Source organism: Nelumbo nucifera, chromosome 2 (genome assembly GCF_055504915.1).
Source record: "Nelumbo nucifera cultivar China Antique chromosome 2, China Antique-T2T, whole genome shotgun sequence".
NCBI lineage: Eukaryota > Viridiplantae > Streptophyta > Magnoliopsida > Proteales > Nelumbonaceae > Nelumbo > Nelumbo nucifera.
Window position 1 is genome coordinate 45,927,648 of NC_142650.1, and position 15,164 is coordinate 45,942,811.

A 15,164-nucleotide genomic window follows, 5' to 3' on the forward strand; every position below is an offset into this window, starting at 1 on the left:
GAGGCCATATATTGCTGGTCACCATTCTGCTTGTGTACTTGATGAAGCTTTGATTCTTCTTCTCTCTGCATACACACAAGATTGATTTTGTGTTAGAATGACAAAACAAATTCCAGCTTTGCCTGTTACTGGATTAAAAGACCCATCCACATAGATGTAAGCCTCCGTTTCTCTTTGTTGTGAAGGAACCTCTCTTTGTTCACTTTGTTTGTCATGCTCTTTACCAACTATGTATTCATCAGCTTTTGTCACCACTTCTCTGGGATCTAGAATACTTTGTTTGTGAATTTTCTCATTTCGCATGTCATATCAATCCGAATAACATAAAGAATTTTGCAATATAATTTTGTTTGACATCTGGAGGCTGTAATTTTATTTTGATGTTCAACCATTTCAAGAAAAAAAAAATTGTATAAGCTCATGTCTTCAATCTCTTCCGGATGTATCCCTATTTGAACAGTAATGCATATGGCGTTTGCATAGGGACATTGGAAAAATAAAGGTTGCCATGTTTCTTTACTAGAACTGCATATAGGACAGGTTTTCTCTGCTTCATTGAGAAACATCAACTTATCTCTTGTTTTAATGCCATTGTTCCATGCTTTTCCACATGAATAATTGGAATCTAAAGGTGATGTTTGTTTTCCATATGATCTTCCAGTTCATACTTGTTCCTGAAGAAGATATAAGTTGATTTATAATGTCGCGCAATTTAGAAGCTCCTTCATGTCTAATGACTCGAACTCTGATTTGAATATTTCTTGATCAAGGCCGAGCTGTGTTAATCCGAGCTAAAAGGTGGCCGAGTTGATGTATACTAAAAGAGAAAGAATTAGAGTGCTTGGGTGTCTTTTACCCGAGGAGGACACTTCGATGCTTAAGTCAAAGAGTTTGTGAATTCTTTAGAGAATTTGAGAGCTAGTAAGTATGTAATCACACGTACCTTTTCAAGTATCAGTGGTCAGAGCCCTCTTGTAATGGGCCCGAGCTTCTTGCAGAACTATTTCTGCTTTGTTGGGCATGTTAATGTATCAGTTGCGAGATTTGCGCAGGGGTTACAATCTACCCGAGTAACTCCGAGGTGTGCGATGCAGTAGGTCGGTCTAACAGTCGAGATATCAACACTCCGAGGATCTCGACTTGATAACGTACTACTAAAATGGTTCAGCGAGCTCTTCCTCGCAGGTCGCCATGGATTCCTACAGCTTGGCTGGCTTCTAGGGCAAGTCACTGTAATCTTACAGAGTTTACTAGTTCAGCCTTGCCGAGGTGGAGGTCAGCCTAAATGAGGTGCCCCAAGCTAACTTGCCAAGCTAGTGCGAAGATGTCCCCCGAAGGCCACATGTTGCAGTATAATTGATCGACTCAAATTATCCCTCATCAATTTATAGAAAAAAAAATATGAGTTTTTCTTGTAACTCTTGCACACCAATTTGTCCCTCTTAGCATTTGTAGACAAGTGTAATTGAGTAATGTGATTTACACTTTCTTCTTCAAAAAGGTCATTTATTAGTGGGATGTTCCATGATCCATCGGGTTTGACCAATCAACTACTTTTTGAATATTTTGGTGGATAGTTAAACTAGCTCCGATTGTTGAAGAGCCAGTGATAGCTAGTAATCAATCAATCAAGCCTAATAGCGCTACAGCTACGGACTTGAAAATTGCCTTAAAACTTTAACATTGCATAGAGTTACAGTGGAACATGTCAATTTAAGACTTGATCCAATCCAGTTATACTTTTACCAGGTTGGTTCTGTTCAAACTTCAAAGTTGAAAATATCAACAAGTATCAGTCTGTATCAGACGATATGAGATCAGAGATTGCTTGTTTCATATCCCCATTTCCCTATTGGAGTATGTTACAGCATACAAATTATTACAAATCTAATTCTAATTCAAGGCAGAAATGAATGATATGCATTTCTCAAATTTGATAAATACATACATAGTATAAATATAATGAAATGATGGTTACTTTTGGGAGATGTAATGTTTTTCTCACAGCCATTTGTGCTATGTGTAACCCAACATTGTAAGCCAGTAATTTTTAGGATTCATTCGTTTTCCTTCAAATGTATACAAACTATCTGTACTACTGTGCTATTCTATTCAGCCTCAGTCCTAATGGTGAAGTGGTATGGTTGGCTCCAGATAAGCTTGCTCTGAAAATCAATGATAATGGAGCTTTATCCTTCAATGGGATAGGACAGTTCTGAGGTTGAGTCTGATCATTCAGAACTGGGGTGGAAGAGCTTTGAAGGCCCAGTCTAAGTAAGTCAAGGGAGATAACACAGAAAATAGTTATGCTCCTCTTGTTGGGGGAGCTGTTGGATCCTTTGTGCTATATTAATTAAAACCATTATTGGTGATTTGTAGGATCTTGTCATGTCAATTCTCCCCTTCCTCTCTGTTCCTTTTTTCCTTTGTACCACAATTACAAATCATGTAATGTGTGTTTAAACTTTCAAACCTCCGAATCAAACGCGGTTAGCTGTACCAAGTTTCTTGGATCCGTTTTTTGCAAAGGAAAGGAGTGTACTCTCTCAAATCTCAATGGTTAATAATGACTACTGGATTTAGCTTGAGAGAGGTCTTTCCCAAAAACAAATGCCAAATTGAATTAAAAACATGCATCTCCAGTCTCCACGCAGTGTGGCCAATGTTCTTCTTTTCTTTTTTCTTTTTTTTTTAAAAAAAAAAAAAATTATCCAGCTCATCTCATGGTCCCTTTTCTACTCTAAAAGCTAAATCAGATTTGATCCCAGTGATTGCTCATCCTTCCTAATAAAAAGGTAACTTCCTTTTCCATCACCATCATCCTTCTCTCACTTCTCTTTTTCCACCTAGTAATCACGCTGAAAGCGAAGTGGGGGAAAGAGGCAGACGAAGAAAAGAAGAGTAACAGTGATGGGTCGTTGATTTATTTTGTCTGTCCGAGTTTGTACAATGGCAGCTAAGATTAGATTCTTCTTGCTTCCTCTTCTCTTTGATTCCTACTTCTCACTTCTCATTCCGTCCGAGTTCCGATGACCTATGCTACCATCCAACTCTTCCATATTTTCATTACCCCTAACAATTCCTAACATCAACATCGACTTAATGGCATTCACCTAACAATTGCCAACCTGAGAGGGCTTCAGTCAGAAAAATGGACAAATAAATTTTAATTCAAAATCAAATATGTATGTAAGTAAATTGACATGGGTTGGGTTGGGTTGGGTGCAACTTATATGGACTTTTGGTTGGAAATTTATCAAAATTTGAATGGGCCCGGCCTCGAAGCGCAGGCCCAATGGAGTGCAAATTCGAACCCAGGATATGGGTCTCGTTTACTCTCAAGTCTCAATTCATGTTGTTTCCTGATTTTCACCTTAATTATTTTAGGTAGAGCAGGACATTTAATGTCAATGAAGCCTGATTTAGTTCCTATTTCCTAATCAAATAAAAGTCTCATCCTAAATGGTCAAGGTTTAAGCGCTTAAAAGGGTAAAAGACTGAACCTCCCCTCTCAGAATAACACGCCTTTAAATCTAACAGAATCGATAAAAAGACAGCCTTAACCTTAAATGTTCTTTAAATTTTCAAAGCACATTAAAGGTTGATTCTAATTTTGGTTGATTTTGAAGTATTTGCTGTTTCCGCCTAGTATGCCACATTTTGGTTACAGAGAGAGAGAGAAAGAGAGAGATTTAACACGGATGTGGAGATGAGGAAATTGGTCATGAATTGGTCGATCGTTCAAGAAGAATTAGGACTACTTCATGCATTGCTCTCTTTGTCTCTCTCTCTCTCTCTCCCTCTCTTTCGCTCCATCTTTCATGCCAAAATATGTTTGGGATGTGGATGCTGACTATCGTACGGTGTGCTGGTAATATGAATCGTGGTTTCTAACACTCCTCATCCCTATCATTCTTTTGGTGCAGGTAATTGAAATTGTAGTCCCTGATTCTCTCTCATGGGCCTTGTGTTACAGAGGAGGACTGGTTCTCACCTTTAAAAACAAAGGTTTCCTCTTTTATGTAAATCGCTCACATGCCCTCAATGCTTCAATCTAATTTCTTCCTTACGGTTTTTAAATTATATTGGAGCATCCTTTCTATTTCTGACAATTGTCACACCGTTAAATAGTAATGATTTTATTGAAATATCATTTATGCCCTTCCGTTAAATTGGACCAGAATTCACTTGAAAAGAAAATTACTATATTAACCCTCAATGGTTAACCATTAGGCTGGTGGGTGATCCTATTAGCTTCATTCATGAAACTTAAACCCTTCGTTGTTTGTTCTGAGAACTTCATTACCACTGCAACTTCCAGCCAACTGTAAACTTTTGTCTATAGGTAAGGTAGAAGAAAACGATGTTTAACATGACATATACCTCGAATCTGTAGAAGAAAATATCGTTGTTTTTAAACCCTAATCCTTTCGTCTTACATGGTTATCTTATTATCAATATTTTATGTAGTGAGTTCTGCTATACCAAACGATTTTTTATTGACTGGTTTGCCTAGAATTTTCCACACTGAGGCGTTTTTGCAGTGAGTTCATCTTTTTAGACATTTCACTGTGAAGGTTCTGCTTCTGGGGGGGACCATTTACAAAGATTCAAGGTCCAATAGTGCCTCGAATTACGTGCGAGTGGGCGAGGCGAGCGGGCTATAGGGGTGGGCATGCAAGATGGCGAGGCGAGTGGGGAGGGTGCTGGGAGCTGGGCGTGCGAGTGGGCAAGGCAGGTAGGCGGGGCTAGGCATGCAAGCAGGTGAGGCGGGTGGGTTATAGGGGTGGGCATACAAGATGGCAAGGTGGGCTAACAAGGGTCTGGGGGCTAGGCATGCAAGTGTGCAAATGGGCGAGGTAGGAGGGCTGGGGCTAGCCATGCGAGTATGCGAGCAGGTAGAGGGCTGGGCATGTGAGGGGGGACTTTCAAGAATTTCTTCTAACAGATGGCATCAAAAATTTGTATTTTTTCACAATCATTGTGAAATGCTCCATTCACAACGAAATGGTGTGTTTACATCGTCTTTAGGCTTTCACCACTGCATCACTCTTTCATCTGATGATGGTTTTACCTACTCACAATTGATTGACAGAGCTCGCCTTCCACTAGACCAGAGTTACTTGAAGCTACGCTAGTTATTACCAATGACACTAAAACCGTCTCATGGCTGTAATATAACACAGGTGATGATCGTGGCTCCAAATCGAAAAGGTGCATTTTAGACCTGTAAAGGGTAATCTAGGAATTTTTGAACAATATATCCATCATGTCATGTCACATGTTAACAACCCATGACAGATAGTTGACGGTAGGGGAAGTTTGTGACAATTGTCAGAAATAGTAAGGGTGCTCCAAGACAATTTATAAGCAGTAAGGATACATCTTGACAATTAACTAAACAGTAGGGATAGTTTAAGAAATTTATCCTTTATTTATTTTTTTTTTTATTTTCATTCAAGGGTCATGTGTAGTGAATTGGACCAACAACTTGAATCTCTACTTAAGGGTGAGTCATCCCTACAAGGGAAGGCTTTTGTCTAATGAAGTAACACAAATAAATAATCATAAAAGGCAAAATTGGGTTTTTCAAAAGTTTTAACCACACTTAACGTTACATACAAACGAAACTTGAAATATGACTAACAGATGGGAGACCTTTGTGAAAATAAAGGGGAGGTTTTAGAATTTATGAAAAACCTCAAGGGAGGTTTAAGTCTTTTATCCTTTTCTTACACTATCCCTATTATTTAGTTAAGTGATAAACTATATTTTTATTGTTTAATTATTGTGTTGAACCACCCTTACTGTTTCTAATAATTGACTAGCTCTACCTCTACCCCTGTTGTTAGTGTCCTTACCTTTGTCCGATCTCTCTCTCTCGTCCCTCTATTTTTCTCTTTCTTCCTTTTTGTTGTTCTTCTCTGCCTGAAACATGACACTGATGTGTATACTACCTTTTTGTGGCGCAACTCACGCTCCCTGGGATGAGAGCTCCTCAGACAGAGACAGATGCCACGGAGCGTTGTGACGTATGACTCTCTGTGAGGAGGCCACAGGCGCTCTGTTTATCTGGGCTTTAACCTGTGCATGTGTATTAAATGGAGGTTTAATGAAATAATGTTAATTTTGATGTGGATTTTTTACTTAAGGGCAAAACGAACATTTCATATATTCTGTTATGGTTTAACACGATGGTAATTTTTAGGAATCATAGGAATGGCGCAAAACAACAATTAAACAGTAAGAATAGACTTAATCAATTAACTAAACCACAAAAGTAATTTAAGAAATTTTCCCTAAAAAGACCAAATATTAAGTTTCTTGATCGTTCAGAGAAGCTATAACTAAGTTTATTTGGATAAGTTTCTGCTTTTGAACTTTGTAAACATACAAGTGACTAGAAGTGTTGTAAGCGTTTGGACTTTGATAAGTGTTTCTTTTAGAAACATGCTCTGAAGTGAAAACACTTTAAGCCTATAACACCAAGCCTAAAATTGGGGGTTTATGCTTTGCAACTTTTAAAATCACAAATCCTGAAGCTTATTAACTAAATAGTCCAATTAGCAAACCAAACCCGCTCCTAACAGATTGAAGAGCCTAATTTTCTACTAGCTCAATACACAAATGTAACACGGCAGCCGGCAGTATGTTATGCTGTCTCATGATGGAATCTAATATTGTCGACAATCCAGAGAGAATTCTGAAGTAAAGGCATGGCATTACAGGAATTTCACATGAATTTAACCCAAATACTTGAACTGGGGAATTTCCTGGCCTAAACCTCTGGTTTTTCAAGCAAATGATCAATTTGAGTTGGCCTATCAGGGGGCGGGGACCCACCTCTACTTTTACTTATTAAACTTTTTATTTTATTTCTTTTTTTTTTCTCATTTGAAACCATTTCTATACTAACAAAGAATAAATGCATTTAAATAAAACAATGAAAAATAGTAAAAAAAAAAGAAAATCTGAATATAAGCATTTTTATAATTTTACACTTGAAAGTTCAGAGTTTATAAGACTTCGTTTGGTTTGAAGGAAAAGATAGAGAAAGAAAAAGAAATATAAGAAATCCTTTACAAAGAAAAAGAAACTGGATCTCCCTTGTCATTCACGGGAAATGTCTAATGTACGGCTGTACTGCTTTTTGGAAGGCTTGTTGGGAGCAGATCCAAACTCAACATCATCTATCTAACAGCCTCCATACCTTTTGTAACAAACAAAAACAACAAACGTTTTATGTTTCTTGATAAAAACAAAACAAATACGTCCAAGTGTCTCTTGGTTTTGAATTCTGATGAGGAGCAAATCTCCATTCTTCGATTTCTCCCCTTTTCCCTCTCCTCCTAGCACAGAGGTTGGGTCCTTACAAAGTTGTACTCACTCCGTACTCACATCATGCTCACACAATTGTATTCACATCGGAAACATTTTCATATTGGTATGTTTTTATTCATGGATAGATATTCTCGATGCACGGAGATATTCGCAATACACGATTGCATGTGGCTGTGAAGACGATGTGAACACGGTCTTGTGATTACTGAATCCGAATTCGTGCTCTTCTCTCCTGAAATCTCTCTACTCTCTCTCTTATCGTAAAAATTTATTTCAGTAGTTTCTCGCATTTCATCTCTCAGATCTATCCTTATACAGTGGCACTTCTGTAAAATCGGTCTGATTTACATGGCTACGATACTCGAATCGGTGATTATTCCTCGTCCTTCTGGATTCCTTACGGCCCTGTCGCCGTCACCGACGGCTTCCTCGATTACTGCTTTCCCGAACGGTTGGAAAGTCCTCAGCCTGCCCGAATTTAAGGGTTTGAGGATTCAATCGCGTCCTCTGATGCACACGTCTCCGTCGGTAAGCTTGAGTAACGCGGAGATTTCTAGACGAGGAGGAAGGATCGTCCGCGAGGCTCGGGATACTACAGCCCTCGATGGTTAGACTTCTAGCTTTTCCCGCCATTTCCGTGTTCACTTTAACTGATATTATTTGCTTTCTTTCATTTATTGGTATATGTTTCTTTTGTGTGACATAGATGACTTGAGGGATATGAGCAATTTCGTTTGTCTCTTCTGGAAATGATCGTTGAAGAGCCATTTTCATTTTAGAGAAATAATTTCATGTTATTCCTTGGGTTTTTCTGATGAAGCTCGGCCCGGGGCGGGGGGTGGGGGGAGGTGGCTGGGGGAGGAATTCGTTATTTGCTTATTGTGGAAGGAATACTGGAAACTTAAAACAATTTCTTACTATTCGTTAATCATTATTAAGTTGTTTGAGTACTTGAATCTTTGAAAGTGCATGAAGTTGACTCTCTGTTCAAATAGCTCGATTGGGTGGTAAAAGAACTCAAGTATTTCACACACTGGAGGAGTTCTAGAAAAGATGTGATATGTAAAAGCACATGACATCAAACAAACGTTGCAAAAATTAATAGTCTAATAGATTACACAGCACAAAAGTCAGAATGAAATATTAGCCATACCTTAAACAACACAATGTGTTTGGTTCAGCTTACTGCCCCTCTTTGATAAAGAACAATCTAAAATGAGACTTGACTGTGTAATGCATCACCATAGTCTTCTATAGGAATGAGCCATTTATTGCAATTTAGAATATTTATCCCATCCTTGGTTTTCTCATTGGTATAGAGAAAAGAAGATAGTTTGGCCTACCTCAATGAATCCTCAAACAAACTTTGATCCACTTGCTTGCTTTACAAACGTCCACCAAGCACAAAGGGCTACCAGAGTCCTTTATTGTTCACACCCCAAAACTGCAGAAACAATGGTGATGTTCTTTGGAGAGAATTCTTTGTCAACCGATAGAGAGGGAGAACAATAAGTTCAAAAAAGAAAAAAAAAATTGAGTATGTGATAGGGAAGAGGGTAGTTTCTAAAGATAACTACCCTTTTTATATTACCAAGAGTCCACTTATCTAAGGACTCTAGGCCATTGCCCCATTAACAGATAATGGGATATGCATCTCCTATAATGGGAGTGGGGGGAGTTTTGAACTCCCAATCACTTGTGTGTTTGTTATATGACTTGAGTCCAAGCCATCAGCCGACACTCATCATGTTTACATTTTCAGGTTTGAGCCATATTTGATCCACATTTTCTATTTTCTTAAGCTTTCTCTGATTTGATTGGTTTGAAGAAAAAAACGGCAATAGAAAAGAGGCCAATAAGAAAATACTCACACAATGATCCTAAAAGAGAAGGATTAGCATACTAGTCAGTATGAAGGTGCTGAACATTTTGTCAGTTTATAACTCATCAAGAAACAAAATGTTAGGTTATAACATTGGAAGGTTCTCATCTCTTGTTACTGTTTTTCATTAAGTTGTATTTGTGATCTTCATTATGTTATAGATGGTATAAGTAAACTATATATCATAAGTAGCTAGCTTAGTGGGGGTCTGTCTATTTGGCTAACCACTTTACCTTTCCTCAAATAGCAAGGAATGGAGTGTATTGAGTAAATAAAGACATCATACAATATAATGCTGCAATACTAGTGGAATTAAGGGCGGAAAGCTGAGGAACTAGGATTTACTCATGGTTGATGTGCACACACACCCTGCTTTCTCAAGTGATGTGCAATTTCTTTAAAAAATAGAACATAAGTTTAGGGGAAAAGTAAAAACTGTAAAGAAACAAATAGGCACATATATAGACACAAAGGCATGTCAAGCAAGCAGACAGAGGGAAAACAAATTGAATAGCTTGAAGGAAAAGGAGATGAGTATTCATGAGGTGATGAGGAAGAGCTTAAGTAAGATAAGTAGCACCAATCCTTGAGGTTTTCTATGAATATTGGATTCCAAACTACTCCACTTGTTCCCTCTTCATTGCAGCTCCATTCTAGTGTATCTCTATTCTCTGCTGCAATGAAAAGAGATGGATAAAGCTTAATAGGAGGTTTTTCAACACACAATGGATCTCTTCATAAAGACAACCTAGAGTCATTCCCCACTTTATATTTAGCCCAATTATGAAAGAGGTACGGGATTTCTTAACCCTATCCTTTATTATGCACCCACTCCCACCCAAAGTTTCTTGTTTTATACTTAGCCACAGCGATTTATCTCCAGAGTATGTCACTTGATTAAACCTCCATCATTTGCTAGATGGTTTGGGGGTGGGGGGATGGGAGCTAATATTATTATTCTAGTCCTCTAGGCAGTACTTGAACTCACCTTTCACCCTCTCCATGAGAATACCTCTTTATGATGGCTAGAGGGTTAAGGAAGAGGGACCCTAAATTCCCATAGTTTAACAGTTACTAAGATTATAAACAACATGAAACAAAGGGGAAAGAAATCATTGTTGGTCAATCCCAATATTTCCCCTGAAGAGTAGTTTTGATCCATTTATTTTGGGATTTAAAAAAGTTGTTGACATGACAGGTATGATCCAGGTTTAGAAACTTAGATAATAAATGCTTGTAGGGTCAAGATTGGGGTCTAGGGAGGTGAAGATGAACTTGAGTAGATAGGGTTAAACAAAATTTCTCAGGACAGGAAAATAAAGAAAATTAAGAAAAACATGAAGGTTTGACATTTTGTAAAAGAGTCTAGATGGATGACATGCAAGGGGTGACTAAGTTTGGTAGTATTTTATCATGAGGGAAAACACTTTGTTAACAATAAAGTGAAGAAGTGAGGAATGAAAGGTCATTACCCAATGTTGGTCCCAGATAACTTTTGGCATTACTTCTATTTATTTATTTATTTATTGCATTATGTGGCTTCTCTCAGGCTCAAATCTGCATTTTCGTGGTTGTCATCCTGAGATTGTACTACTAAACCAAGCAATGACACCTAGAAGAAATGAGAAATAAAAGATAAATACAACTTAAAAAAAAAAAAAAAAGAGGTCAATGCGAACATGAATAAATCAGCCCATTACATTATATCATAGTCAGTCCCCAAGGAATGGAGGCCCCTGATATATCTCTCCTCTGTTTATTCTAGATTTGGCAAGCTTATTTGCCAATTTATTATCTATATCTCCTGATCATCCAGCCAGTAACAGTCTTTGAATCTCCAGCTTCCGATCTTTGGAAATATAGAGTATACATGAGTCTCAATCCCTACAGCAAGGCTAAAATTTCCTATCTAACTTTAGTAGGCTTTTGGGTAGTTTTTGCACAAAAAAAAAAATAAAGATGTTTTATGCGAAGAAACCTAGGAAATTCTAGGTGAAGTTTTGCAAACCTGTTTGAAAGGATGGTTGGGAGGTTAAATCTGAGGGGGGAGGGGGGGTTGATAAAAAAATGTGGGGGGGGGGATGGGGAATGTTGGGTAGGTTTTTGGAAATGGATGTAAGAAAATACATGGATTAGCTATCTGTCCTCTAATCATGTTGAATGGTGGTATTTTGTCTGGTCATTGTTTGGCAATCAATGCTGGAGTTAGCTTAAGTGGCAAGAGATAAAGAAAGAAGAGAAAAGATCCTGAATCCCTCCATGGGCACCAAATATTACTATATTCACTCAAAACATAATGATTGATCTCTTTGTCTGTATTCTTACAGACATGTTTATAGATTGTAGGGATTGGCCATTTCTACTTAAACTAAAACAGCAGAACATTTCAAATTTATTGTTCTCATACTCTGATGTGATGTAACTATAATAACTCCTAATCTACTTAAGAAATGACTGAAATCATAAACACTAGTACATAAACTGTGTTATAATTAGACAAATCAATCTACTATGTTGGTATGTTGGGCCCACTTACAACATGGTAGAAATGATCAAAATGTCCAAGAAATTTTCATCTCCATAAGAAATTAGGATTTATTGTGTGCAATCCCTATCAATTCTGCCTTCCAACGATCAAGATTTTCATGTCGTTCATATGCACTTTTTATCTTTATGCTGTCTTCATTCATTTATTTATTTATGAATAGTGAAATTGGTATGTCTATTAAAAGGGGAGAGAGATTTCCCAAAATGATAATCAACTGAGTTTTAATGTATGAAATAAATTATCTCCTCTGGGTGATGCAGTGCCTGATGTGGCAGAGGCAACTTGGAGGCCACTTATCCTTGAATGAGAGGGTGGAAAAGTGGATTAGGACCATAAGGTTCTTCTCATTTGTGGTCCTCAATTATCAAAGATATATAAGTGTGACTCCTGTTGTAGTTCAAGGTTGGTGCTATAGCATTCTCTTATTAGTGCCTAATTTGCCTTAATTGTTGATTTCTCACAACAAACATGGAAATTTATGCAATTAGTACCTAAAATAGCGTCATTCAATAGGAGCATATTTTCTTTTTTACAAGTATTTGTATCATTTATTACAGAAAATCTCCTTTTCTTAAATTAATGTTCCGTTCTACTTACTAACTAGCTTCTAAATTGCATGATTCAACTATTATCGGAGGATATCCCCTTTTTTTTTCTTCTGTTCTTACATTTCTTGGCTACTTGCAGGTTTTCAGGTGAGAAAACCACTCTTACCAAGTAACAGGCTTTACTTGAATAGAATAAATTTGTGTCTATCGTCTCAATCTGCTGAAGTCTTGCCTCCTTTAGAGAACCACAAGAGTCGCCCTATAGTTAAGATGTGTGGAATTACGTCAGTGAAAGATGCTGTGATGGCTGCAGAAGCTGGTGCTAGTCTTATTGGGATGATTCTTTGGCCCAACTCAAAGCGTTCTGTCTCATTCTCAGTAGCGAAAGAAATTTCAAAAGCTGCAAGAGAATATGGAGCAGAGCCTGTTGGTGTATTTGTGGATGATGATGCAGATACAATATTAAGAGCATCTGATGCATCAGACATTGAACTTGTGCAGGTAAGTTTCATTCTAACCTTGAAGGTGTAGCTTAGTAGACTCATTTAACATTGGTATATTGGGGATATGCAGCTTCATGGATGTGGTTCACGGGCTGCTTTTCCAATATTATTGCAAAAAAGCCGAATAATCTATGTTCTTCATGCCAGTGAAGATGGTGACCTTCTAAATCAAATTCCCAATGAAGAATCTTCTCAAGCTGACTGGATTTTAGTGGATAGTGCAAAGGGTGGCAGGTCTGAAACAATTCACTCTTATTTTGGTTACCATTTCTGAATTTCGATTTGTGCATCATCCATACATGCATTAATGGGCATACATTTATGAGCTTAATAGCTAAGCAGGTGTCTTAACTTATCTGTCCAGTGGCTTTTTTTAAAGATTTTGGTGAAAGCTAATATGAATTTCCCATGACATAAGGGAACTTTTGAGTTGTTCTAGCCAAAGGAATCTAATTAATTCCCTCCTAGTTCAAACCTCAATGTTCTTCATCAAAATTTCTTTGGCAAAAAGGTTTTCTATGTTTAACACTGCAATTTAATAATCTCCTCAGAGAATCCATTATATTTGATTCTGCTGGCATCATACTTCACCTTTCCATCTTTTATTATTCCGAAATATGCTCTTAGCCTCTTTATGTTCTTCTGTTCTTTCTGTTTCCCAATTCCTTTCACTTAAGCCATGTTTGGTTTGAAGGAAAATGCAGGGAAAGGTAGGGAAACCTTTACAAACCTTGTATAGGTTTCCCTGTCTTTCCCTTCCTTTCCCTATCTTTTCCTTCAAACCAAACATAGCCTTAGTGAATTTTTTTCTAGTTTACTTCAGAGGTTCTTTATTATTACCTAAGTATTTGCAGTAGCCAAAATATTGGGAGGTCTACCGACTCTACCCACTTGGTTGATTTGATTTGTCAGTTTTCACCATGTAAATAGTCTGATTTGCCATGCCTATTGGGTCTGGGTTTTATAACGGTGAGCAGTGGGAATGTGGACTCCGGATCACCTGCCCACGAGAACTCTACCCACAACACTACCCCCGTGAATTGGGAACATCTCCCCCTGCATAATACTATATAGGAGGATGAGATGTTCCCCATGTGTGGTTGCGATATTATGTGGGTAGATGTGGGCAGGAGATCCGGACTCGGGAATATGTGATGCATCGGCATTAGAATGAGTTGACTCTAGAATAGTTTCTGTTGAGCCTGCCCAAGTTGCATCCTTATGCACAAGGGCACCCACGATTAACTTTGCCAATCTCTAAATGACAATTCATATGCTTGCAGTGGTAAAGGGTTCAACTGGGCAAAGTTTAAGCTACCATCCATTAAAAGCAAACATGGATGGCTGTTAGCCGGTGGGGTCAACCCTGACAATGTTCTTGAAGCCATCACCACTCTTAGGCCCCAGGGAGTAGATGTGAGCAGCGGTATCTGTGCGGCTGATGGCATCCAGAAGGACAAGTTCCGGATATTATCCTTCATGAGTGCTTTGAATTCATCAAACCACTGATCTTTTGGAAGATAAATGTTTGAGAACTCTATGGAATTTTCTATTTTGTTTTCATCCTTTTCATTGAAATTTCTTTCCCGTTATCAAAATTTTGTTTGTTTATTGAAGAGGCGGGGGGGGGGGGGGATGGATGATTTTGTTATGAAGACGGTTATTATTTTCGATCAATATGATGTTATCTTTAACCATATACTGCTTTGTAGAAGTGCTTTATTTCTATGTTATTAATTTCAGTTATCCTGCACAAGATCTAAATTTTCAGTAGCAAGGTCTTTGTAGAAATAATAGCGTTGTACAACTTAGTTATCCATAGATGATAGAATTTTGAAAGTCTACCTCTTGAAATCACATTGGTTTTGGATTAGTTGGGTTCCTATAAATCAGGTCACCTCCTAGTATTGGTCATCCTCGAATAGCAAAAGGGACCTTGACACCGTAACTATGTAATGTTTTAAGTTACATAATAATTTGGGTCCAAGCTTCCTGCTTGTCCTGGAGTTCCGGTTCCTATATGACACCAGCCCTTATTTCATTCAAGTGGGATTACATCGGTGCAATAGTCCTTGAGATTACATTTGGCACCCATTTGGGATCATGTCATCATTTTAATATGATCGCTGCATGTGAAAATTGTTCTTTGTTTGGTCCAACTTTAACGCTTCAGCTTCAGGATTGGATGGTTGGAAACATCATCAGGAGAGGTGCCACTTGAGTTTCTACCGTCGAGTTCAGTTGTCAAACAACCTTAAGCAGGTGTATTAACTGTCCAGTGACTTGCCCACAACTCAAGAAACACAAAAGAATTAAGAGCGCTCGTCTATGGCATGAACAGA

At 38.0% G+C, this 15,164-nt stretch overlaps 1 protein-coding gene across 2 annotated transcripts; it reads left to right on the top strand.

Moving 5' to 3' along the window:
• The first annotated feature begins 7,557 nt into the window (after positions 1-7,557).
• Positions 7,558-14,567, top strand: LOC104602584 (N-(5'-phosphoribosyl)anthranilate isomerase 1, chloroplastic-like). Of its 2 annotated transcripts, XM_010266315.2 has the most exons (5): positions 7,706-7,948; positions 12,032-12,173; positions 12,459-12,820; positions 12,893-13,056; positions 14,106-14,567. In XM_010266315.2, the coding sequence occupies exons 1-5, from the start codon at positions 7,946-7,948 to the stop codon at positions 14,329-14,331; spliced, it is 897 nt and encodes a 298-aa protein (XP_010264617.1). In that variant the 5' UTR covers positions 7,706-7,945; the 3' UTR covers positions 14,332-14,567. The 2 variants fall into 2 exon arrangements, with proteins under 2 accessions (XP_010264616.1, XP_010264617.1); XM_010266314.3 differs by lacking the exon at positions 12,032-12,173 and having other exon boundaries at positions 7,558-7,948.
• Positions 14,568-15,164: the final 597 nt, after the last annotated feature.